Here is a 19,922-nt window from a genome sequence, read left to right as displayed (position 1 = left end):
TAGACTGAGGCTGTCACTGTCTCTGACTGTTTGGGTATGGGTACTGAGTCTGTCACTGTCTCTGACTGTCCGGGTACAGGTATAGACTGAGTCTGTCACTGTCTCTGACTGTTTGGGTATGGTTGTAGACTGAGCCTGTCACTGTCTCTGACTGTTTGGGTATGGTTGTAGACTGAGCCTGTCACTGTCTCTGACTGTCTGGGTATGGGTGTAGACTGAGCCTGTCACTGTCTCTGACTGTTTGGGTACAGGTGTAGACTGAGCCTGTCACTGTCTCTGACTGTCTGGGTATGGTTGTAGACTGAGTCTGTCACTGTCTCTGACTGTCTGGGTATGGGTGTAGACTGAGCCTGTCACTGTCTCTGACTGTCTGGGTATGCGTGTAGACTGAGCCTGTCACTGTCTCTGACTGTCTGGGTATGGTTGTAGACTGAGTCTGTCACTGTCTCTGACTGTCTGGATATGGTTGTAGACTGAGTCTGTCACTGTCTCTGACTGTCCGGGTACAGGTATAGACTGAGTCTGTCACTGTCTCTGACTGCCTGGGTACAGGTATAGACTGAGTCTGTCACTGTCTCTGACTGTCTGGGTATGGGTGTAGACTGAGCCTGTCACTGTCTCTGACTGTCTGGGTATGGTTGTAGACTGAGCCTGTCACTGTCTCTGACTGTCTGGGTATGGTTGTAGACTGAGTCTGTCACTGTCTCTGACTGTCTGGGTATGGTTGTAGACTGAGTCTGTCACTGTCTCTGACTGTTTGGGTATGGGTACTGAGTCTGTCACTGTCTCTGACTGTCCGGGTACAGGTATAGACTGAGTCTGTCACTGTCTCTGACTGTCTGGGTACAAGTATAAACTGAGCCTGTCACTGTCTCTGACTGTCCGGGTATGGGTGTGGACTGAGCCTGTCACTGTCTCTGACTGTCTGGGTACAGGTGTAGACTGAGTCTGTCACTGTCTCTGACTGTTTGGGTATGGGTGTAGACTGAGTCTGTCACTGTATCTGCTGTCCGGGTACAGGTATAGACTGAGCCTGTCACTGTCTCTGACTGTCTGAGTATGGTTGTAGACTGAGTCTGTCACTGTATCTGCTGTCCGGGTACAGGTATAGACTGAGCATGTCACTGTCTCTGACTGTCCGGGTATGGTTGTAGACTGAGCCTGTCACTGTCTCTGACTATCCGGGTATGGTTGTAGACTGAGTCTGTCACTGTCTCTGACTGTCCGGGTACAGGTGTAGACTGAGTCTGTCACTGTCTCTGACAGTTTGGGTACGGTGTAGGCTGAGTCTGTCACTGTCTCTGACTGTCCGGGTACAGGTATAGACTGAGTCTGTCACTATCTCTGACAGTCTGGGTACGGTTGTAGACTGAGTCTGTCACTGTCTCTGACTGTCCGGGTATGATTGTAGACTGACCCTGTCACTGTCTCTGACTGTCCGGGTACGAGTGTAGACTGAGCCTGTCACTGTATCTGACTGTTTGGGTATGGTTGTAGACTGAGCCTGTCACTGTCTCTGACTCTTTGGGTATGGTTGTAGACTGAGTCTGTCACTGTCTCTGACTGTTTGAGTATGGTTGTAGACTGAGTCTGTCACTGTCTCTGACTGTCTGGGTACGAGTGTAGACTGACCCTGTCACTGTCTCTGACTGTCCGGGTACAGGTATAGACTGAGCCTGTCACTGTCTCTGACTGTTTGGGTATGGTTGTAGACTGAGTCTGTCACTGTCTCTGACTGTTTGGGTATGGTTGTAGACTGAGTCTGTCACTGTCTCTGACTGTCTGGTAACAGGTGTAAACTGAGCCTGTCACTGTCTCTGACTGTCCGGGTACAGGTATAAACTGAGCCTGTCACTGTCTCTGACTGTCTGGGTATGGTTGTAGACTGAGTCTGTCACTCTCTCTGACTGTTTGGGTATGGTTGTAGACTGAGTCTGTCACTGTCTCTGACTGTCCGGGTACAGGTATAGACTGAGCCTGTCACTGTCTCTGACTGTTTGGGTATGGTTGTAGACTGAGTCTGTCACTGTCTCTTACTATCCGGGTACAGGTATGGACTGAGCCAATTACTGTCTCTGACTGTTTGGGTATGGTTGTAGACTGAGCCTGTCACTGTCTCTGACTGTCTGGGTATGGTTGTAGACTGAGCCTGTCACTGTCTCTGACTGTTTGGGTATGGTTGTAGACTGAGTCTGTCACTGTCTCTGACTGTCCGGGTACGAGTGTAGACTGACCCTGTCACTGTCTCTGACTGTCCGGGTACGAGTGTAGACTGAGCCTGTCACTGTCTCTGACTGTCCGGGTACAGGTGTAGACTGAGCCTGTCACTGTCTCTGACTGTCCGGGTATGGGTGTGGACTGAGCCTGGCACTGTCTCTGACTGTCCGGGTACAGGTATAGACTGAGCCTGTCACTGTCTCTGACTGTTTGGGTATGGTTGTAGACTGAGTCTGTCACTGTCTCTGACTGTTTGGGTATGGTTGTAGACTGAGTCTGTCACTGTCTCTGACTGTCTGGGTATGGTTGTAGACTGAGTCTGTCACTGTCTCTGACTGTCTGGGTACGAGTGTAGACTGACCCTGTCACTGTCTCTGACTGTCCGGGTACAGGTATAGACTGAGCCTGTCACTGTCTCTGACTGTTTAGGTATAGTTGTAGACTGAGTCTGTCACTGTCTCTGACTGTCCGGGTACAGGTGTAGACTGAGCCTGTCACTGTCTCTGACTGTCCGGGTATGGGTGTGGACTGAGCCTGTCACTGTCTCTGACTGTCCGGGTACAGGTATAGACTGAGTCTGTCACTGTCTCTGACTGTTTGGGTATGGTTGTAGACTGAGCCTGTCACTGTCTCTGACTGTTTGGGTATGGTTGTAGACTGAGTCTGTCACTGTCTCTGACTGTTTGGGTATGGTTGTAGACTGAGTCTGTCACTGTCTCTGACTGTCCGGGTACGAGTGTAGACTGACCCTGTCACTGTCTCTGACTGTCCGGGTATGAGTGTAGACTGACCCTGTCACTGTCTCTGACTGTCCGGGTACGAGTGTAGACTGACCCTGTCACTGTCTCTGACTGTCCGGGTATGGTTGTAGACTGAGTCTGTCACTGTCTCTGACTGTCCGGGTACAGGTATAGACTGAGCCTGTCACTGTCTCTGACTGTTTGGGTATGGTTGTAGACTGAGTCTGTCACTCTCTCTGACTGTTTGGGTATGGTAGTAGACTGTAGACTGAGTCTGTCACTGTCTCTGACTGTCCGGGTACAGGTATAGACTAAGCCTGTCACTGTCTCTGACTGTTTGGGTATGGTTGTAGACTGAGTCTGCCACTGTCTCTGACTGTCCGGGTACAGGTATAGACTGAGCCTGTCACTGTCTCTGACTGTTTGGGTATGGTTGTAGACTGAGTCTGTCACTGTCTCTGACTGTTTGGGTATGGTTGTAGACTGAGTCTGTCACTGTCTCTGACTGTTTGGGTATGGTTGTAGACTGAGTCTGTCACTTCTCTGACTGTTTGGGTATGGTAGTAGACTGTAGACTGAGTCTGTCACTGTCTCTGACTGTCCGGGTACAGGTATAGACTAAGCCTGTCACTGTCTCTGACTGTTTGGGTATGGTTGTAGACTGAGCCTGTCACTGTCTCTGACTGTCCGGGTACAGGTATAGACTGAGCCTGTCACTGTCTCTGACTGTCTGGGTATGGTTGTAGACTGAGCCTGTCACTGTCTCTGACTGTTTGGGTATGGTTGTAGACTGAGTCTGTCACTGTCTCTGACTGTCTGGGTATGGGTGTAGACTGAGTCTGTCACTGTCTCTGACTGTCTGGGTTCGAGTGTAGACTGACCCTGTCACTGTCTCTGACTGTCCGGGTACAGGTATAGACTGAGCCTGTCACTGTCTCTGACTGTTTAGGTATGGTTGTAGACTGAGTCTGTCACTGTCTCTTACTATCCGGGTACAGGTATAGACTGAGCCAATTACTGTCTCTGACTGTTTGGGTATGGTTGTAGACTGAGCCTGTCACTGTCTCTGACTGTTTGGATATGGTTGTAGACTGAGTCTGTCACTGTCTCTGACTGTCCGGGTACGAGTGTAGACTGACCCTGTCACTGTCTCTGACTGTCCGAGTACAGGTATAGACTGAGCCTGTCACTGTCTCTGACTGTTTGGGTATGGTTGTAGACTGAGTCTGTCACTGTCTCTGACTGTTTGGGTATGGTTGTAGACTGAGCCTGTCACTGTCTCTGACTGTCTGGGTACAAGTGTAGACTGAGCCTGTCACTGTCTCTGACTGTCCGGGTATGGGTGTAGACTGAGTCTGTCACTGTCTCTGACTGTCTGGGTATGAGTGTAGACTGACCCTGTCGCTGTCTCTGACTGCCTGGGTACAGGTGTAGACTGAGGCTGTCACTGTGTCTGACTGTTTGGGTATGGTTGTAGACTGAGTCTGTCACTGTATCTGACTGTCTGGGTACAGGTATAGACTGAGCCTGTCACTGTCTCTGACTGTCTGAGTATGGTTGTAGACTGAGCCTGTCACTGTCTCTGACTGTCCGGGTATGGTTGTAGACTGAGTCTGTCACTGTCTCTGACTGTCCGGGTACAGGTGTAGACTGAGTCTGTCACTGTCACTGACTGTTTGGGTACGGTTGTAGACTGAGTCTGTCACTGTCTCTGACTGTCCGGGTACAGGTGTAGACTGAGTCTGTCACTGTCTCTGACTGTCCGGGTATGGTTGTAGACTGAGTCTGTCACTGTCTCTGACTGTCTGGGTACAGGTGTAGACTGAGTCTGTCACTGTCTCTAACTGCCTGGGTACAGGAGTAGACTGAGGCTGTCACTGTCTCTGACTGTCTGGGTATGGGTACTGAGTCTGTCACTGTCTCTGACTGTCCAGGTACAGGTATAGACTGAGTCTGTCACTGTCTCTGACTGTCTGGGTACATGTATAAACTGAGCCTGTCACTGTCTCTGACTGTCCGGGTATGGGTGTGGACTGAGCCTGTCACTGTCTTTGACTGTCTGGGTACAGGTGTAGACTGAGTCTGTCACTGTCTCTGACTGTTTGGGTATGGGTGTAGACTGAGTCTGTCACTGTATCTGCTGTCCGGGTACAGGCATAGACTGAGCCTGTCACTGTCTCTGACTGTCTGAGTATGGTTGTAGACTGAGTCTGTCACTGTATCTGCTGTCCGGGTACAGGTATAGACTGAGCATGTCACTGTCTCTGACTGTTTGGGTATGGGTGTAGACTGAGTCTGTCACTGTCTCTGACTGTCCGGGTATGGTTGTAGACTGAGCCTGTCACTGTCTCTGACTGTTTGGGTATGGTTGTAGACTGAGTCTGTCACTGTCTCTGACTGTCCGGGTATGGGTGTGCACTGAGCCTGTCACTGTCTCTGACTGTCCGGGTACAGGTGTAGACTGAGTCTGTCACTGTCACTGACTGTTTGGGTACGGTTGTAGACTGAGTCTGTCACTGTCACTGACTGTTTGGGTATGGTTGTAGACTGAGTCTGTCACTGTCTCTGACTGTCCGGGTACAGGTGTAGACTGAGCCTGTCACTGTCTCTGACTGTCCGGGTATGGTTGTAGACTGAGCCTGTCACTGTCTCTGACTATCTGGGTACGGTTGTAGACTGAGTCTGTCACTGTCTCTGACTGTCCGGGTACAGGTGTAGACTGAGTCTGTCACTGTCTCTGACTGTCCGGGTACAGGTATAGGCTGAGTCTGTCACTATCTCTGACTGTCTGGGTACGGTTGTAGACTGAGTCTGTCACTGTCTCTGACTGTCCGGGTATGATTGTAGACTGACCCTGTCACTGTCTCTGACTGTCCGGGTACGAGTGTAGACTGACCCTGTCACTGTCTCCGACTGTCCGGGTACAGGTATAGACTGAGCCTGTCACTGTATCTGACTGTTTGGGTATGGTTGTAGACTGAGCCTGTCACTGTCTCTGACTCTTTGGGTATGGTTGTAGACTGAGTCTGTCACTGTCTCTGACTGTTTGAGTATGGTTGTAGACTGAGTCTGTCACTGTCTCTGACTGTCTGGGTACGAGTGTAGACTGACCCTGTCACTGTCTCTGACTGTCCGGGTACAGGTATAGACTGAGCCTGTCACTGTCTCTGACTGTTTGGGTATGGTTGTAGACTGAGTCTGTCACTGTCTCTGACTGTTTGGGTATGGTTGTAGACTGAGTCTGTCACTGTCTCTGACTGTCTGGTAACAGGTGTAGACTGAGCCTGTCACTGTCTCTGACTGTCCGGGTACAGGTATAAACTGAGCCTGTCACTGTCTCTGACTGTCTGGGTATGGTTGTAGACTGAGTCTGTCACTGTCTCTGACTGTATGGGTACAAGTGTAGACTGACCCTGTCACTGTCTCTGACTGTCCGGGTACAGGTATAGACTGAGCCTGTCACTGTCTCTGACTGGGTATGGTTGTAGACTGAGTCTGTCACTCTCTCTGACTGTTTGGGTATGGTTGTAGACTGAGTCTGTCACTGTCTCTGACTGTCCGGGTACAGGTATAAACTGAGCCTGTCACTGTCTCTGACTGTCTGGGTATGGTTGTAGACTGAGTCTGTCACTGTCTCTGACTGTCTGGGTACAAGTGTAGACTGACCCTGTCACTGTCTCTGACTGTCCGGGTACAGGTATAGACTGAGCCTGTCACTGTCTCTGACTGTTTGGGTATGGTTGTAGACTGAGTCTGTCACTCTCTCTGACTGTTTGGGTATGGTTGTAGACTGAGTCTGTCACTGTCTCTGACTGTCCGGGTACAGGTATAGACTGAGCCTGTCACTGTCTCTGACTGTTTGGGTATGGTTGTAGACTGAGTCTGTCACTGTCTGACTGTCCGGGTACAGGTATAGACTGAGCCTGTCACTGTCTCTGACTGTCTGGGTATGGTTGTAGACTGAGCCTGTCACTGTCTCTGACTGTTTGGGTATGGTTGTAGACTGAGTCTGTCACTGTCTCTGACTGTCTGGGTACGGTTGTAGACTGAGCCTGTCACTGTCTCTGACTGTCCGGGTACAGGTATAGACTGAGCCTGTCACTGTCTCTGACTGTTTGGGTATGGTTGTAGACTGAGCCTGTCACTGTCTCTGACTGTTTGGGTATGGTTGTAGACTGAGCCTGTTACTGTCTCTGACTGTCTGGGTATGGGTGTAGACTGAGCCTGTCACTGTCTCTGACTGTTTGGGTACAGGTGTAGACTGAGCCTGTCACTGTCTCTGACTGTCTGGGTATGGTTGTAGACTGAGTCTGTCACTGTCTCTGACTGTCTGGGTATGGGTGTAGACTGAGCCTGTCACTGTATCTGACTGTCTGGGTATGCGTGTAGACTGAGCCTGTCACTGTCTCTGACTTTCTGGGTATGGTTGTAGACTGAGTCTGTCACTGTCTCTGACTGTCTGGATATGGTTGTAGACTGAGTCTGTCACTGTCTCTGACTGTCCGGGTACAGGTATAGACTGAGTCTGTCACTGTCTCTGACTGCCTGGGTACAGGTATAGACTGAGTCTGTCACTGTCTCTGACTGTCTGGGTATGGGTGTAGACTGAGCCTGTCACTGTCTCTGACTGTCTGGGTATGGTTGTAGACTGAGCCTGTCACTGTCTCTGACTGTCTGGGTATGGTTGTAGACTGAGTCTGTCACTGTCTCTGACTGTCTGGGTATGGTTGTAGACTGAGTCTGTCACTGTCTCTGACTGTCTGGGTACGGTTGTAGACTGAGCCTGTCACTGTCTCTGACTGTCTGGGTACGGTTGTAGACTGAGCCTGTCACTGTCTCTGACTGTCTGGGTACGGTTGTAGACTGAGCCTGTCACTGTCTCTGACTGTCTGGGTACAGTTGTAGACTGAGCCTGTCACTGTCACTGCTCCTCACAGCCACAGTAAATCAGAATCCGATCATGTTTATTGTCTCACCAGCTCTTATAAAGTGTGTTTTTTAGTTGTAGAAGTACAGAGCAAGACATAAAATATTTCTATAATTTATAATAAGAAATCTATTAAAAATAGAAAATAGTGCAAACAAGAGAACAAAATGGTGAGATAGTGTTCATGGGTTTAGGGACTGCCCAGAAATCTGATTGCAGAGGCCATTCCTGAAAGGTTGAATGTGTGTCTTCAGGCTCCTGTACCTCCTCCCTGATGGTAGCAATGAGAAGAGGGCATGACATGACTGGTGGAGGGGGTTCCTCAGTGAGATGGACGCCAATTTTGAAGATGTTCTCGATGCTGGGGAGGCTAATGTCCATGATGGAAGCTGACAGAGGCTACAACTCTCTGCAGCCTCTCTCAGTCCCGTCACTTGGAGCCCCGATACGCAACCAGTCAGAATGCTCTGCGCAGGACTGTCGAAATTTGCTGAAGTCTTTGGTGACATGCCAAATCTCCTCAAACTCCTAGTGAAGTGGAGCTTTCTTTGTGATTGCTTCAGTAGCTGGGCCCAAGTAGGTAGAGGATTTCTACACTCTTGCTCGACATAAAGTGTGTCCTACATGAGGTTCTTGTACCTGTATCAGTCGTTGCTGTAGCAGCAACTGTCTGTAAGTGGCCACACCCCGACACGCACATACGCCTACCACACACCATCTCTCACACACACACACACACACACACATACACATAATACATACCCCACACATGGACACTGAGGCACAATGATAACATTTGACAGCTTTTAGCTGACAGGCAAGAGCAGCCTGACTTCCCATTGATGGTGTAACCCAGCAACCCAGCAACCCTGCCCCCCAAGCCTGCTCTGCCAGGCATGTCTCTGTTCTGCACCTTAATGATGATACATTTGGAATTGGCCCACACAGGAAGATCAAACACCTGGGTTTATGAGATGTTGGGGCAGCACGGATGAATATATGTTGATATGGGCAGGTATCAAGTATATATTTGTTGGTATCAGTGGATTTGGAACAAGTGATTTGTGATCCCTGTAAAAAGCCCTTCTCTTTGGAGCAAAGGAGGATGAGAGGTAATGTGACAGAGGTGTACAAGATGACACGAGACACAGATCGAGTGGGTAGACAGAGACCTTCTCCCAGGACAGAAATAGCTAATACAAAGGGGCATAATTTTAAGGTGATTGGAGGAAAGTATAGGGGGGATGTCGAAGGTAAGTTCTTTTAGACAGAGTGGAATGCCCAGGCAGTGGTGATAAGAGCATTTATGAAACTCTTAGATAAGCAATAGTGATAGAAAAATGGACAGATATGTGGAAGGAAGGCTTAGATTGATTTCAGCTTAGGTTGAAAGGTTGGCATAACGTTGTGGGCCGAAGGGTCTGTACTATGCTGTAATGTTCTGTGTTCCGCGAATTACTGTGAACCCTGCTGCTAACCTGACATATATGGTCTGCCTCCAATTGCCCCTGGTGTGGGTAGGAAGCTGGGCCAGAATGGGTGAGGTCAACACATTGGCTTTCTGAAGGACCTTGGAGAATTTGTTGGGCCTTGACATGTCACCGAGGCTGCCTGTTCCTTTCCAGGTTTGTTTAATCACTATAATTTTTACCAGCCTTGCTGCCTCTGGATGTGTAGTCCAGGCCACTGCCTACAAATTCAGGAACTGCCTTCTTCTGCCAATCTGTGACCCCCTTCTCTCTCAGTTTTCTCTTGATCACGTGATTCCCCTTGAACCACCTGACCTCAACCTCCTCTCATTGGCTTATCCTCCTCTTGCACAGCCAACTGAAAAGGTAACTAGACTCCTTGGATTAATCCCAACCACCCATCACCTCTCCATCCAAAGGGCCTTCTTCAATTGAGGAGGAACCAAGACTTTCCAGGAAGGAAACTCCAAACTCCACAAGCAGAAAATGATGAAGGGACGGGGAAATCACTGAGAATGAGTAAATAAAGGGAGGCAACCAACAGGAAGAATATTTGTAAAACCAGTATATTGTGCCTTTATTCTGAGAGTCAGTAACAGACCAGGGCAACCAAGAGAGCTGGAGTTAATCATTTCCCTGTTCAGCGGTGAAGAGTTAGCCAGGAATGTGGTTTCTGTTTATTTGACTGTGGAGCTGCCGACATAGAGGGCAGATAACATGTGACCCATCTCACCTTGTGCTTTCTTACTTGCAGTTTTTTGTACTATGTTCTGCAGCCAGCTGGCAGCTAAGAAATATGAATTGTGTTTATTTCTAATCATTTCCTCGCACAAAAAGCCAAGACAGTGAGAGTGAAAGAACAGGTGGTGAAAATCAAACAGTGACAAACAGAAGGGAGAACAATGGAATGGGTGAGGGAAAGTGGAGAGAGCACATCTTATGGAGAGATCCATGGGTGTAGGGAAGAGAGAGAGAAAGAGAGACTGAGAGAAATGAGAGAAAAATATATCTGTAATATGTGTGTGTGTGTGTGTGTGTGTGTGTGTGTGTGTGGTCATTGAAGACAATTATCAGGTGTTGCCAATACCTGATGCAGGTACAAGATACAAGATCCTAGAGCAGAACTGACTTTATGTTGATCAAAGGGAGCAGAGGCAGTGACAAGCTCATTCTGCACCTCACTCTGACCAGTGTAACATCGGTTAACCCGCGCAGTCAGTGCATCACTGATCTGATCACTTTCTCTGTGACTTAACCACTGATACCAGCTCTGTTTACACCACACGAGCACAGATCACCCCCCACACCCTCCTGAAGGTGGACTGATAGGCCAGCCACACAGTCTCATTGTCCCTAGAATAACTCCTGATAGCCAGTTTAACAGTCTTTAAAGCCTCGTCCCCAACTAATATCCTTCCCAATAAAGTGGTAAAATGACACGAATGTACATGGATATATTTCTCGCTCTCTACCGTTTCTGGAGAACTATCCTGATCCTTGGGAAAGACATTATCTGATGTGCAGGCTGACTAACTTCGGCACATTTTTCCATGAAGTCATCACTGGACGCTGTGAGTCAGAGAGCAGTAACTCCTGACACCGAGGGAATTGCTGGAAATAAAGTGACTTGATTGGAATTACAGGAACAAATGAGACAGAAGATATCGTACGGGCAATCTGCTTTTTAAGTGAACAGGTGAGCGGGAGGTCTGCAGTTCATTTCGGAGCAAAATTAAGTCAGTGGAAAGAAAGGAGTGGAATAGGTTGCAGGCCTGAAAGCCTGAAGCTCGAGTTGGGTATAATAAGTCATCTGAGCTGCCGATGACTGGATTGCAGCTTGCAACGCATGATCGAAGCCAGCTGGTGTTATTTGTAAGGGCTTCAATTCCTTTGTGCTGTGTGATGGTTCAACTCATACACACTTAACTGTACATCCTGAGGGACCAGAGGCAATTATGGTGATATGGTGTGACAATGAGGCAGACTCCTGTTCTGCAAACAGTGCAGGAGGCACAACTTCGCCAGGCTGCCAGACAGATGTGTTTTTTTATTTAACATGTGCGTGAGCTGGGAGGCGATGCTGCAGAGTCAGTGAACTGTGTCGCGCAGCGAACTAACGGCTTGTTCGCGATGCTGGCTGTCGTTAGCGCTCAGAGCAACCGTCGGGGAATCGTGCGGCGGGTTGCAAATGCCAGGCGCTGCTGGTTGATTGGGGGCAGCACAGTGGCACAGCAGGTAGTGGGTGGGTGCAACTCCGTGGCAGTGGAAACCCTGCCTTGATCCTGATCTCGGGTGCTGCCCGCGTAGAGTTTGCACGCTCTGGTTTCTTTCCACACCTCAGAGACCTACAGGTTGGTAGTCTAAATGACCCCTGTTAAGTTGAGCCTGATGTGTGGATGAGTGATCAAATCTGGTAGCCCGGGGGTGGGAGGGAGGTAGTGATAGAATCATCGAACACGACAGGCCAGAAACAGGGCCTTTGGCCCATCTAGTCTGTGCTGACTATTACTCAACCTAGACCCATCAACCTTCACCCAGATCATATCCCCCATACCCCTCCTATCCATGCACTTATCCAAACTTCTCACAGATGTTGCAATCAAACCAGCATCCACACTTCTGCCGGCCGCTCGTTCCACACTCTCACTATACACTATGAGTGAAGAAGTTCCCCCTCATGTTGCCCTTAAAGATTTCAACTTTCACCTTTAACCTATGACCTCTAGTTCTCATCCCGCCCAAACTCAGTGGAAAACCTGCTAGCGTTTACCCTATCTATACCCCTCATAATTTTGTATACCTCATCAAATCTCCCCTCATTATCCTACGCTCCAGGGAATAATGTCATAACCTGTTCAATCTTTACCTACAACTCAGCTCCTTGATGATGTAAATGTGGGGAGAATAAAAAAATGAGATTCATGTAGAATTGGTGTAAGTGGGTGGTTGTTGGCCAGTGAGCAGTGGTCTGAGGGTCCTGTTGTCATGCTGTATCTCTCTATGTCTCTGTGACTGTAGCACCTCACCCCAGTCTCACCCTTACTGAACCCACCAAACAATATCCAGCTTGGTAATTATTAGTACAAGAACTGATTTAAACAGCTATACATTGTCATTTAATCTCTCTAGCCCAGAAAGGGGACAGTTGCAAACTGGCTCAATGTCATTCTCACTCTCAGCTGGAAAAGCAGCACCGTGGACCGGCTGGTCGAGCCACTGCCCTATAGTCCTGGTGACCTGGTTCGATACCGACCTTGGGTGCTGTCTACATGCAGGTGTAGACTCCCCCTGGTCCTCCGGTTCTCTTCCACATCCAGAGGCATGTGCGTCGGGAGATTAAGAGGAAGTCAAAGTGACTGAAGATCAGGGTCAGTGGTTTTACTTGTCTGAGCTTTCACAAGACAACACCTCGTGAGAATTCTTCATACACGACCCTGATCATGTTGATTGGTTAAAAGTCCAGAACTTCCCGGCCCTGCGGAACAACGGGACTTGAGAGAGTTGATGTTGCACCCGGCTGAGGGGAGGAATGAACCCATGCCTGAACACAAGGAATTACCAGCCAAGAGAGGGATGGGAGGAAATATCTTCACCTAGGGGATGGTATCCAAACTTCTCTTAAACGTTGAATTCAACCCTGCATCCACTACTTCCACTGGCAGCTCATTACACAGTCTCACCACCCTTTGAGTGAAGAGGTTTCTCTTCATGTTCACCTTAAAAAATTCACCTTTAACCCATGACCTCTAGTTCTTGTCTCACCCAAACTCAGTGGAAAAAGCCTGCTTGCATTTAATCTATCTGTACCCCTCATAATTTTGTATTCCTCTATCAAATCTACCCTCAATCTCCGAAACTCCAAGGAATGAAGTCCTAACCTTTTCAAACTTTCGCTATAACTCGGGTCCGCAAGATGACATAAATGTGGGGAGAATTAAAAAGATGGGATTCACATAAGGTGGCACTTTCAGCTTATGTGGGCTTTCTGAGGCTGCGTGAATTGGCCTTTGTGTCCTTCAATTCCATTGCGATTTTACACAGCGAATGGCTGACATGTGGGGTGCTCAGCTAAAAGAAGTGGTGGAATCAGGTACAATGAACACGTGTGAGAAGCACTTTGACTAGCACTAGAATAGGCGAGGCTCAGAAGGAGATGGTACTGGTGCAGGCAAACCGGATTGACGTGCAGTAGTTCAGCAAAACGTTTGGCATGGACGCGGGGAGACAAAGGGCCTGCACCTTCACTGTATGACTCTAACCCTTTTGGAGAATCAGTGACACAGATGCCGCCTAGAATTACCAGAGGCATTTCCTGTTTATACAGGTTGAAACTCTCTAGCCTGGTGCGACTCCTGTGGTCTGGCATGATTCGTATCTGTGCTAATTAACTAATGCTACCTACATCTAAAATCTAAAATTAACTAATATCTGTACTAATCTGCAGCTAATTAACCTACCAGTGCAACCTTGGATGACTGCACTTCTGACTTGGAGAAACTTGGGGTTACAGACAGTTTTGACTACACTTATGTTACCTGGGGAGTATCTATACTTAAAAACGGACAGTTCTCCAGCTCAAGGAAGATGATTAGTGGGGCGGATTGTTCATTTTATTTTATTTAGAGATACAGCATAGTAACAGGCTCCACCAGCCCACGCTAACCAATTACACCCATGTGACCAACTAACATACCAGCCCGTAAGTCTTTGGAATGTGGGAGGAAACTGGAACTCCTGGGAAGAAACCTACACGGTCACGGGGAGAACGTACAAACTCCTTACAGACAGCGGCGGGAATTGAACCCGAGTCGCTGGTGCTGAATTGGCGTTACGCTAACCGCTTCTGTGGTCTAGTTTTTCCATGGTTTGGCATCCATTAGGTCTCGCGGTTGCCGGGCTCCTGTGTTTCTACTTGCAACACCCTTCTGATTTTCATTTTCTTTTTTTTTTGCAGGGTCTGATGATTGCTCCAAGAATTTCACGGCTCTCAATGGTGTGATTGAGTCTCCGAGTTTCCCTGACAAGTACCCCCACAACCTGTACTGTACCTACATCATCCTGGCACCGCCAAGGTCAGAGGTGACCCTCACCATGCTCACCTTTGACCTGGAGTACGACCCTCTGCAGATCGGGCCCGCAGACTGCAGATACGATCGCCTTGAAGTTTGGGATGGCTTTCCGGAGGGTAAGGTTGTTGGTGGCTCTAGAGGACTCAAGTGTGACTGAAAATGTTCAAAGTTCAAAGTAAATTTATTATCAAAGTACATATATGTCACGTATACAACTCTGAGATTCATTTTCTTGTGGGCATACTCAGTAAATCCAATAACTATAATAGAATCAATGGCAGACCACACCCAACAGGGCAGACAAACAACCAGTTTGCAAAAGACAACAATCTCTGCAAATACAAAAGAAAAAAATAAATAATAATAATATAAATAAAAAACCAATAAATATCAAGAACATGAAATGAAGAGTCTTTGAAAGTGAGACCATTGGTTGCATTGTCCACAAATATCTTAAGCTTGTGTTTAAATATTTTGCACTTTGTGTTTTTTTTTAATAGGGTAAGATATTGACTACCCTCACCCCTATAGGCCTTCCTTAAAACTGGGCACTTTTCAGACCGAAGTTGGGTACTGGATTGAACTGATTAGTTTCCCATCCCACCCGACACATTGGGGGGGGGGAGGGAGCACTACACTGAGAGGGGAGAAGTGGTTGCTTAGGTGCTTTCAGAGGGTGAAATAAATGAATCTGTGGTGTGATGAGGCTGTCGGGGTTCATCCTGTGGGCTTCTAGTAGGGTTGCCAACTGTCCCGTATTAGCCAGGACATCCTGTACTTTGGGCTAAATTGGTTTGTCCCATATAGGACCGCCCTTGTCCCGTATTTCCCCCGCTAAGGTAGAGCTTTCCTATGAAACCGTTCATAAGCCAGAATGGCGTAAAGCGAAGAAGCAATTACCAGTAATTTATATGGGAAGAAAATTTTGAATGTTCCCAGACTCAAAAAATAACCTACCAAATCATGCCAAATAACACATAAAACCTAAAATAACACTAACATATAGTAAAAGCAGGAATGATATGATAAATACACAGCCTATATAAAGTAGAAATAATGTATGTACAGTGTAGTTTCACTTCACAGAATCGGGAAGATTAAGCCAAAACTGATTAGTAGAAAAAAATTGGCATGGACACACAGGTGCACGTCATGTATGCGCACGTCACACATGTGCACACAGGTGCCCGCGCAAGGCTTTATGGTCATGGTAGTCTTTTTCAGGGTAGACACGTGTACTGTATTTGACTGCTACTTTTGTCCCTTATTTGGGAGTGAGAAAGTTGGCAACCCTAGCTTCAAGCTTCAACTCCCACATTATGGTGAGGTGAAGGGTTAATGATCTGGCTTCCCAGGCAAGAAAAAGCAGTCATACGCAGCTGCTGGGTTGTGCAAGGGTGAAGGGTCAGTGGGGGTTGGGTGGCCTTGGTTTATTGACCTCTCTTGTCCTTGCTTAGCTGACCTCGGAGAAAGAGCTAGGCGGTGTCAGATGATATCTGAGGCCTTCCATGGCCAGTGGTACAGCAGCAGAGACCTGTGCTCAACACTGACCTCTGGTGGTGGTATCTGCATGGGGTTTGTGACCACTTGGGTTTCTCCCACATTCCAACCAAGTACGGGTTAGTCACTTAATTGGTCACATGGCTGTAACTAGGCAGTGTGGATTTAATAGGCTGGAAGGGCCTGTTACCGAGTTGTATCTCTAAATAAATTAATAAATAACAAGCGGCCCAGGTTGGTGATTGGATTGGGGAAGGTGAGACATTGAATCACAGCTTGCTAACACTGCTGTCTACTGCCTTCTCTGTCCTGCCAAAGGAAAAGCTGCCCCAAAGGCTCTCACTTGATCTGTTTCGTATTTTTTTGGCTTTTCAATAAAGCTTCAAGCAGAGAAAAGAGATGATTTTTTGGAGACTGCTGCAACTTCATGCTTACTTTGTGTTTCCTTCACCTCCGCTGCAGTGAGTCCTCTGATTGGACGCTATTGTGGCTCAAAGATCCCAGCTGTGATTCGCTCTGATACGGGGATCATGTCGCTGACGTTCCATACTGATATGGCTGTGGCAAAAGATGGCTTCTCGGCTGAGTACAACATCACCACGAAAGATACTCAGGACTGTGAGTAGTCTGCGTAGCCCTGACCCAACCAAACAGCGTGGTTAGGGGAGCTAGTAAAATTTAAATAACTTACCTCCTTCTTAGGGAGGACATCCACAGATTAGATTGCAACTTAACAAGGATCCAGTCAATGGACCCTCAATGGTTTTGCAAGGATGGTTAGTGTGGAAGCAAATGGGACGATTGTTTCAAAGCCCCACATAGATACAAATAAAATAGGTTCATCTGTCCTTCTTGACCCCTTCCCTCCTGACATGCTACTGTTAACTGTCTGTGCCAATAAGTTAGGGTAAGTCAGAGCCACAGGCTGGCTGAACTCATCTGAATTCTTTCCATTCCTGCCCCCAGTTCAGGGTTGCCAAATCTCCTGGATCACCTTGGAGTCTCCAAGAACTAATGACCAGGATTTTAAAAAGGAGATGAAAAACTTTGTCCATTGGTTAGAAAAATGGAGGAGAGGGCAAAAAAATGTCAATCAAGATACAATCAATCAGAATAGGAAAAGACTGCTTTATCACCAATCAGCTTGGTGAAGGCGGTGCTTAGAGAAGATGGGTATGTTGGCCAGCCGAAGGTGGACAAAAGATATTCGATAAATTTTCCGGGTGTTAATCAACGCTGAATGTTTTGCAAATGTTTCACTTCAGCTGCCCGCCAGTCCAAGGCTTTAACTCTTCAATTGTATTTGCAGCTTATCAGTGCAACAGCCCACTGGGCATGGAATCCGGTCAGATCAGCAACATGCAGATCACGGCTTCGTCCACCTACTCTTTGGGGAACTGGGAAGCGAGCCAAGGTCGCCTCAATCATCAGATCAACGGCTGGACACCCAATGAGGACACCACTAGGGAATGGATCCAGGTAGGTCTGGAAATTGCCTAAAGGGCTGTATTCCAAGCACATGGGGGGAGATAAAAGTCGTCGAACAGCAATCTAATTGACTGAACTATGGTGTGATGACCCCAGTGAAGAACAGACAATTGAAACTACCAACCCGCCTGATGAGCAGATCCCACTACATTAAGATCATATTGACTTTGCCAAAGTTGAGTGGGCTTGGAACAGCTGGCATTGTGGTTCAGTTGGTGCCAGAGAGTGAGAGGACTGAGTCCCACTCCGGTGACTTGAGCACAAGATGCATGTTAACTGTCCATACAGGGAAGACGTGTCCTCTCAGATGCTGATTAAGTTCCCATGATGCTATTCAAAGCAGACCTGGAGATTACTTCTGGATTTCAAGTCAACGTTATTTCTCACCCAACAGCCCTCGTCTCTATTGCAGTTTGTTGAGGCTTTCAGCAAACAAATTCATTGCTATGTTTCCCACCTTGCAGGGATGACTGTGCATCATTGGCTGTGAATGTGTTGTATTCAGTTCAAGAGGACTAAAATATAAAAGCAAGGATGTATTGCTAAGGGTTTATAAAAGGTTGCTCAGGCCACATAGGGAGTATTATGAGCAGTTTTATCAAAGAAAGGATCTGCTGGCATTGGAGAGGGTCTAGAGGAGGGTTACAGGAATGATCCTGAGAGTGAAAGGGTTAATGTTTGAGGAACGTTTGATGGCTCCCCAGTGTACTCACTGAAATGAGGGGGGATCCCACTAAAATGTACCAAATATTGAAATGCCCGGATAGAGCGGATGTGTAGAGGATGTTTCCAGTAGTGGGAGAGCCTAGAACCTGAGGACACAGCCGTAGAATTGAAGGATGTCCCTTTAGAATAGAGATGAGGAAGAAGTTATTTCGCCAGAGGGTGCTGAATCTGTGGAATTCATTGCCTCAGATGGTTGTGGAGGCCAAATCATTGGGTATATTTAAAGCAGAGGTTGCTATGTTCTTGTGCAGTCAGAATGTCAAAGGTTACGGGGAAAAAGCAGGAGAATAGAGCTGAGAGGGATAATAAATCAGTCTTGCTCTGTCACACTCCCTCTCTTGCCACCTCCACATCCAACCAGCCATGCCCTGGCACAGTCATAGTGTGGTCCACTTATCCATGGGAGCTAACTATTTGATGGGAAATTGACAAAGGGATTGGTTATGTGTAGAGTATTGTATAAATACTGTTAGGGGTTCTCTGCTTCCACAAAGCCTTGAGATATGTTAGGGCCTTAAATACAGCTTCCTCCCTCTTTATTTAGAAACCACCACCCTCTTCCTACATCACCCCAAGTGCTGTCTGTCCATTACCTCATTACCTCCATCACCCCTCCCCACATCTCCTACACAAAAAACCTCTAATCAATTGAAGCACCCCTCCCCTCACCTCCAACGCACTCTGTTATATCAAACACCCCTTCCTTCAACTTAGCTATTCTTCCCCATCAGCTCAAACGCTCCTCCCCATCACCTCATGCACCACTCGCGCTTCCCCCATCAACTCAAAAACGTCAGGTCCCTCTTCTCCTTGAACATCCTTCCACTCCACATGCTGTGTTGTACCTGCAGTTTTTGGACACAATGCAGAACTTGGCAAGGCTTCCTCGAGAGCTCCTGCCAAGCCCACAACCTCCACCACTCTGAAGAGCAGAGACAGCAGGTGCCAACAAATTCCACCGCCTCCGCTTTCCATGCCATGCTTGTCAGCACCGAGATTTGGAACCTCTCAACAGTTTTGGACTTAAACCCCAAAGCACTCTCCACTACAGGGTTTACACCAGCACCATTAGCTGCCCTTGCCAATGACATCTATGCCTCTTGACCCATAGTTTTCAAAACTGTGAATTGAATTTAACAATGTTAGAATAAAGGAGGAGAGCAGTGACCCGAGGGAGGGTCTTAAGCTTATGAAATGTTCTGATAAGATAAACATGGAAAGATCTTTTCATTTGAGGAGAGACCAGAGATTAATGGTCACTGATACATCATGTCTAATAAATCCAATAAGCAATTCTGAAAACACACTATCCAGAGAATGCAGGAGCACAAAATTCATTCCAAGAGTACAGCATAGCCAAGGTACATGCTTTTGAAAGGATTCTGGATAGACGTGTGAGGGAAGAAGGAATCAAACATTTTAACTGGAGTTGTAGAGCACTACAGCACAGAAATAGGTGCTTCAGCCCATCTAACCTGTGCTGAACTGTTAGTCTGCCCAGTCCCATCAACTCGCCCCTGGACCACATCTCCACATACCCTTGGTATAGGAGTTGGAATGTCTTAGATAAGTTCAACATAGCATCCCATCTAGGACGTTGGTGAGATCAAATTTCGAGACTTGTGTGGAACAGGAAAGAGAAAATTTACAAGGATGTTGCCGGGATTTAAGGACCTGAGTTTTAGGCAAAGATTGAATAGGTAGGGATTTTATTCCCTGGAGCGTAGGAGAATGAGGGAAGATTTGATAGTTCTATGAGGGGTATAGATAGAGTTACTGTAAGCAT

At 47.6% G+C, this 19,922-nt stretch overlaps 1 protein-coding gene across 2 annotated transcripts in view; it reads left to right on the top strand.

The window, feature by feature from the left end:
• The window catches only part of LOC134348366 (neuropilin-2-like), a 116,993-nt gene that overhangs the window by 35,512 nt on the left and 61,559 nt on the right, over positions 1-19,922 (top strand). For both annotated transcript variants that reach the window (XM_063051614.1, XM_063051615.1), the window contains exons 4-6: positions 14,308-14,538; positions 16,385-16,540; positions 17,232-17,401. In XM_063051614.1, the coding sequence (XP_062907684.1) occupies positions 14,308-14,538; positions 16,385-16,540; positions 17,232-17,401 (557 nt within the window). The remainder of the gene's footprint in view (positions 1-14,307; positions 14,539-16,384; positions 16,541-17,231; positions 17,402-19,922) is intronic.

Source organism: Mobula hypostoma, chromosome 6 (assembly GCF_963921235.1).
Source record: "Mobula hypostoma chromosome 6, sMobHyp1.1, whole genome shotgun sequence".
Taxonomy (NCBI): Eukaryota; Metazoa; Chordata; class Chondrichthyes; order Myliobatiformes; family Myliobatidae; genus Mobula; species Mobula hypostoma.
Note: the sequence above shows the minus strand (reverse complement) of the source record. Positions and strands in the feature narration are given on the sequence as shown.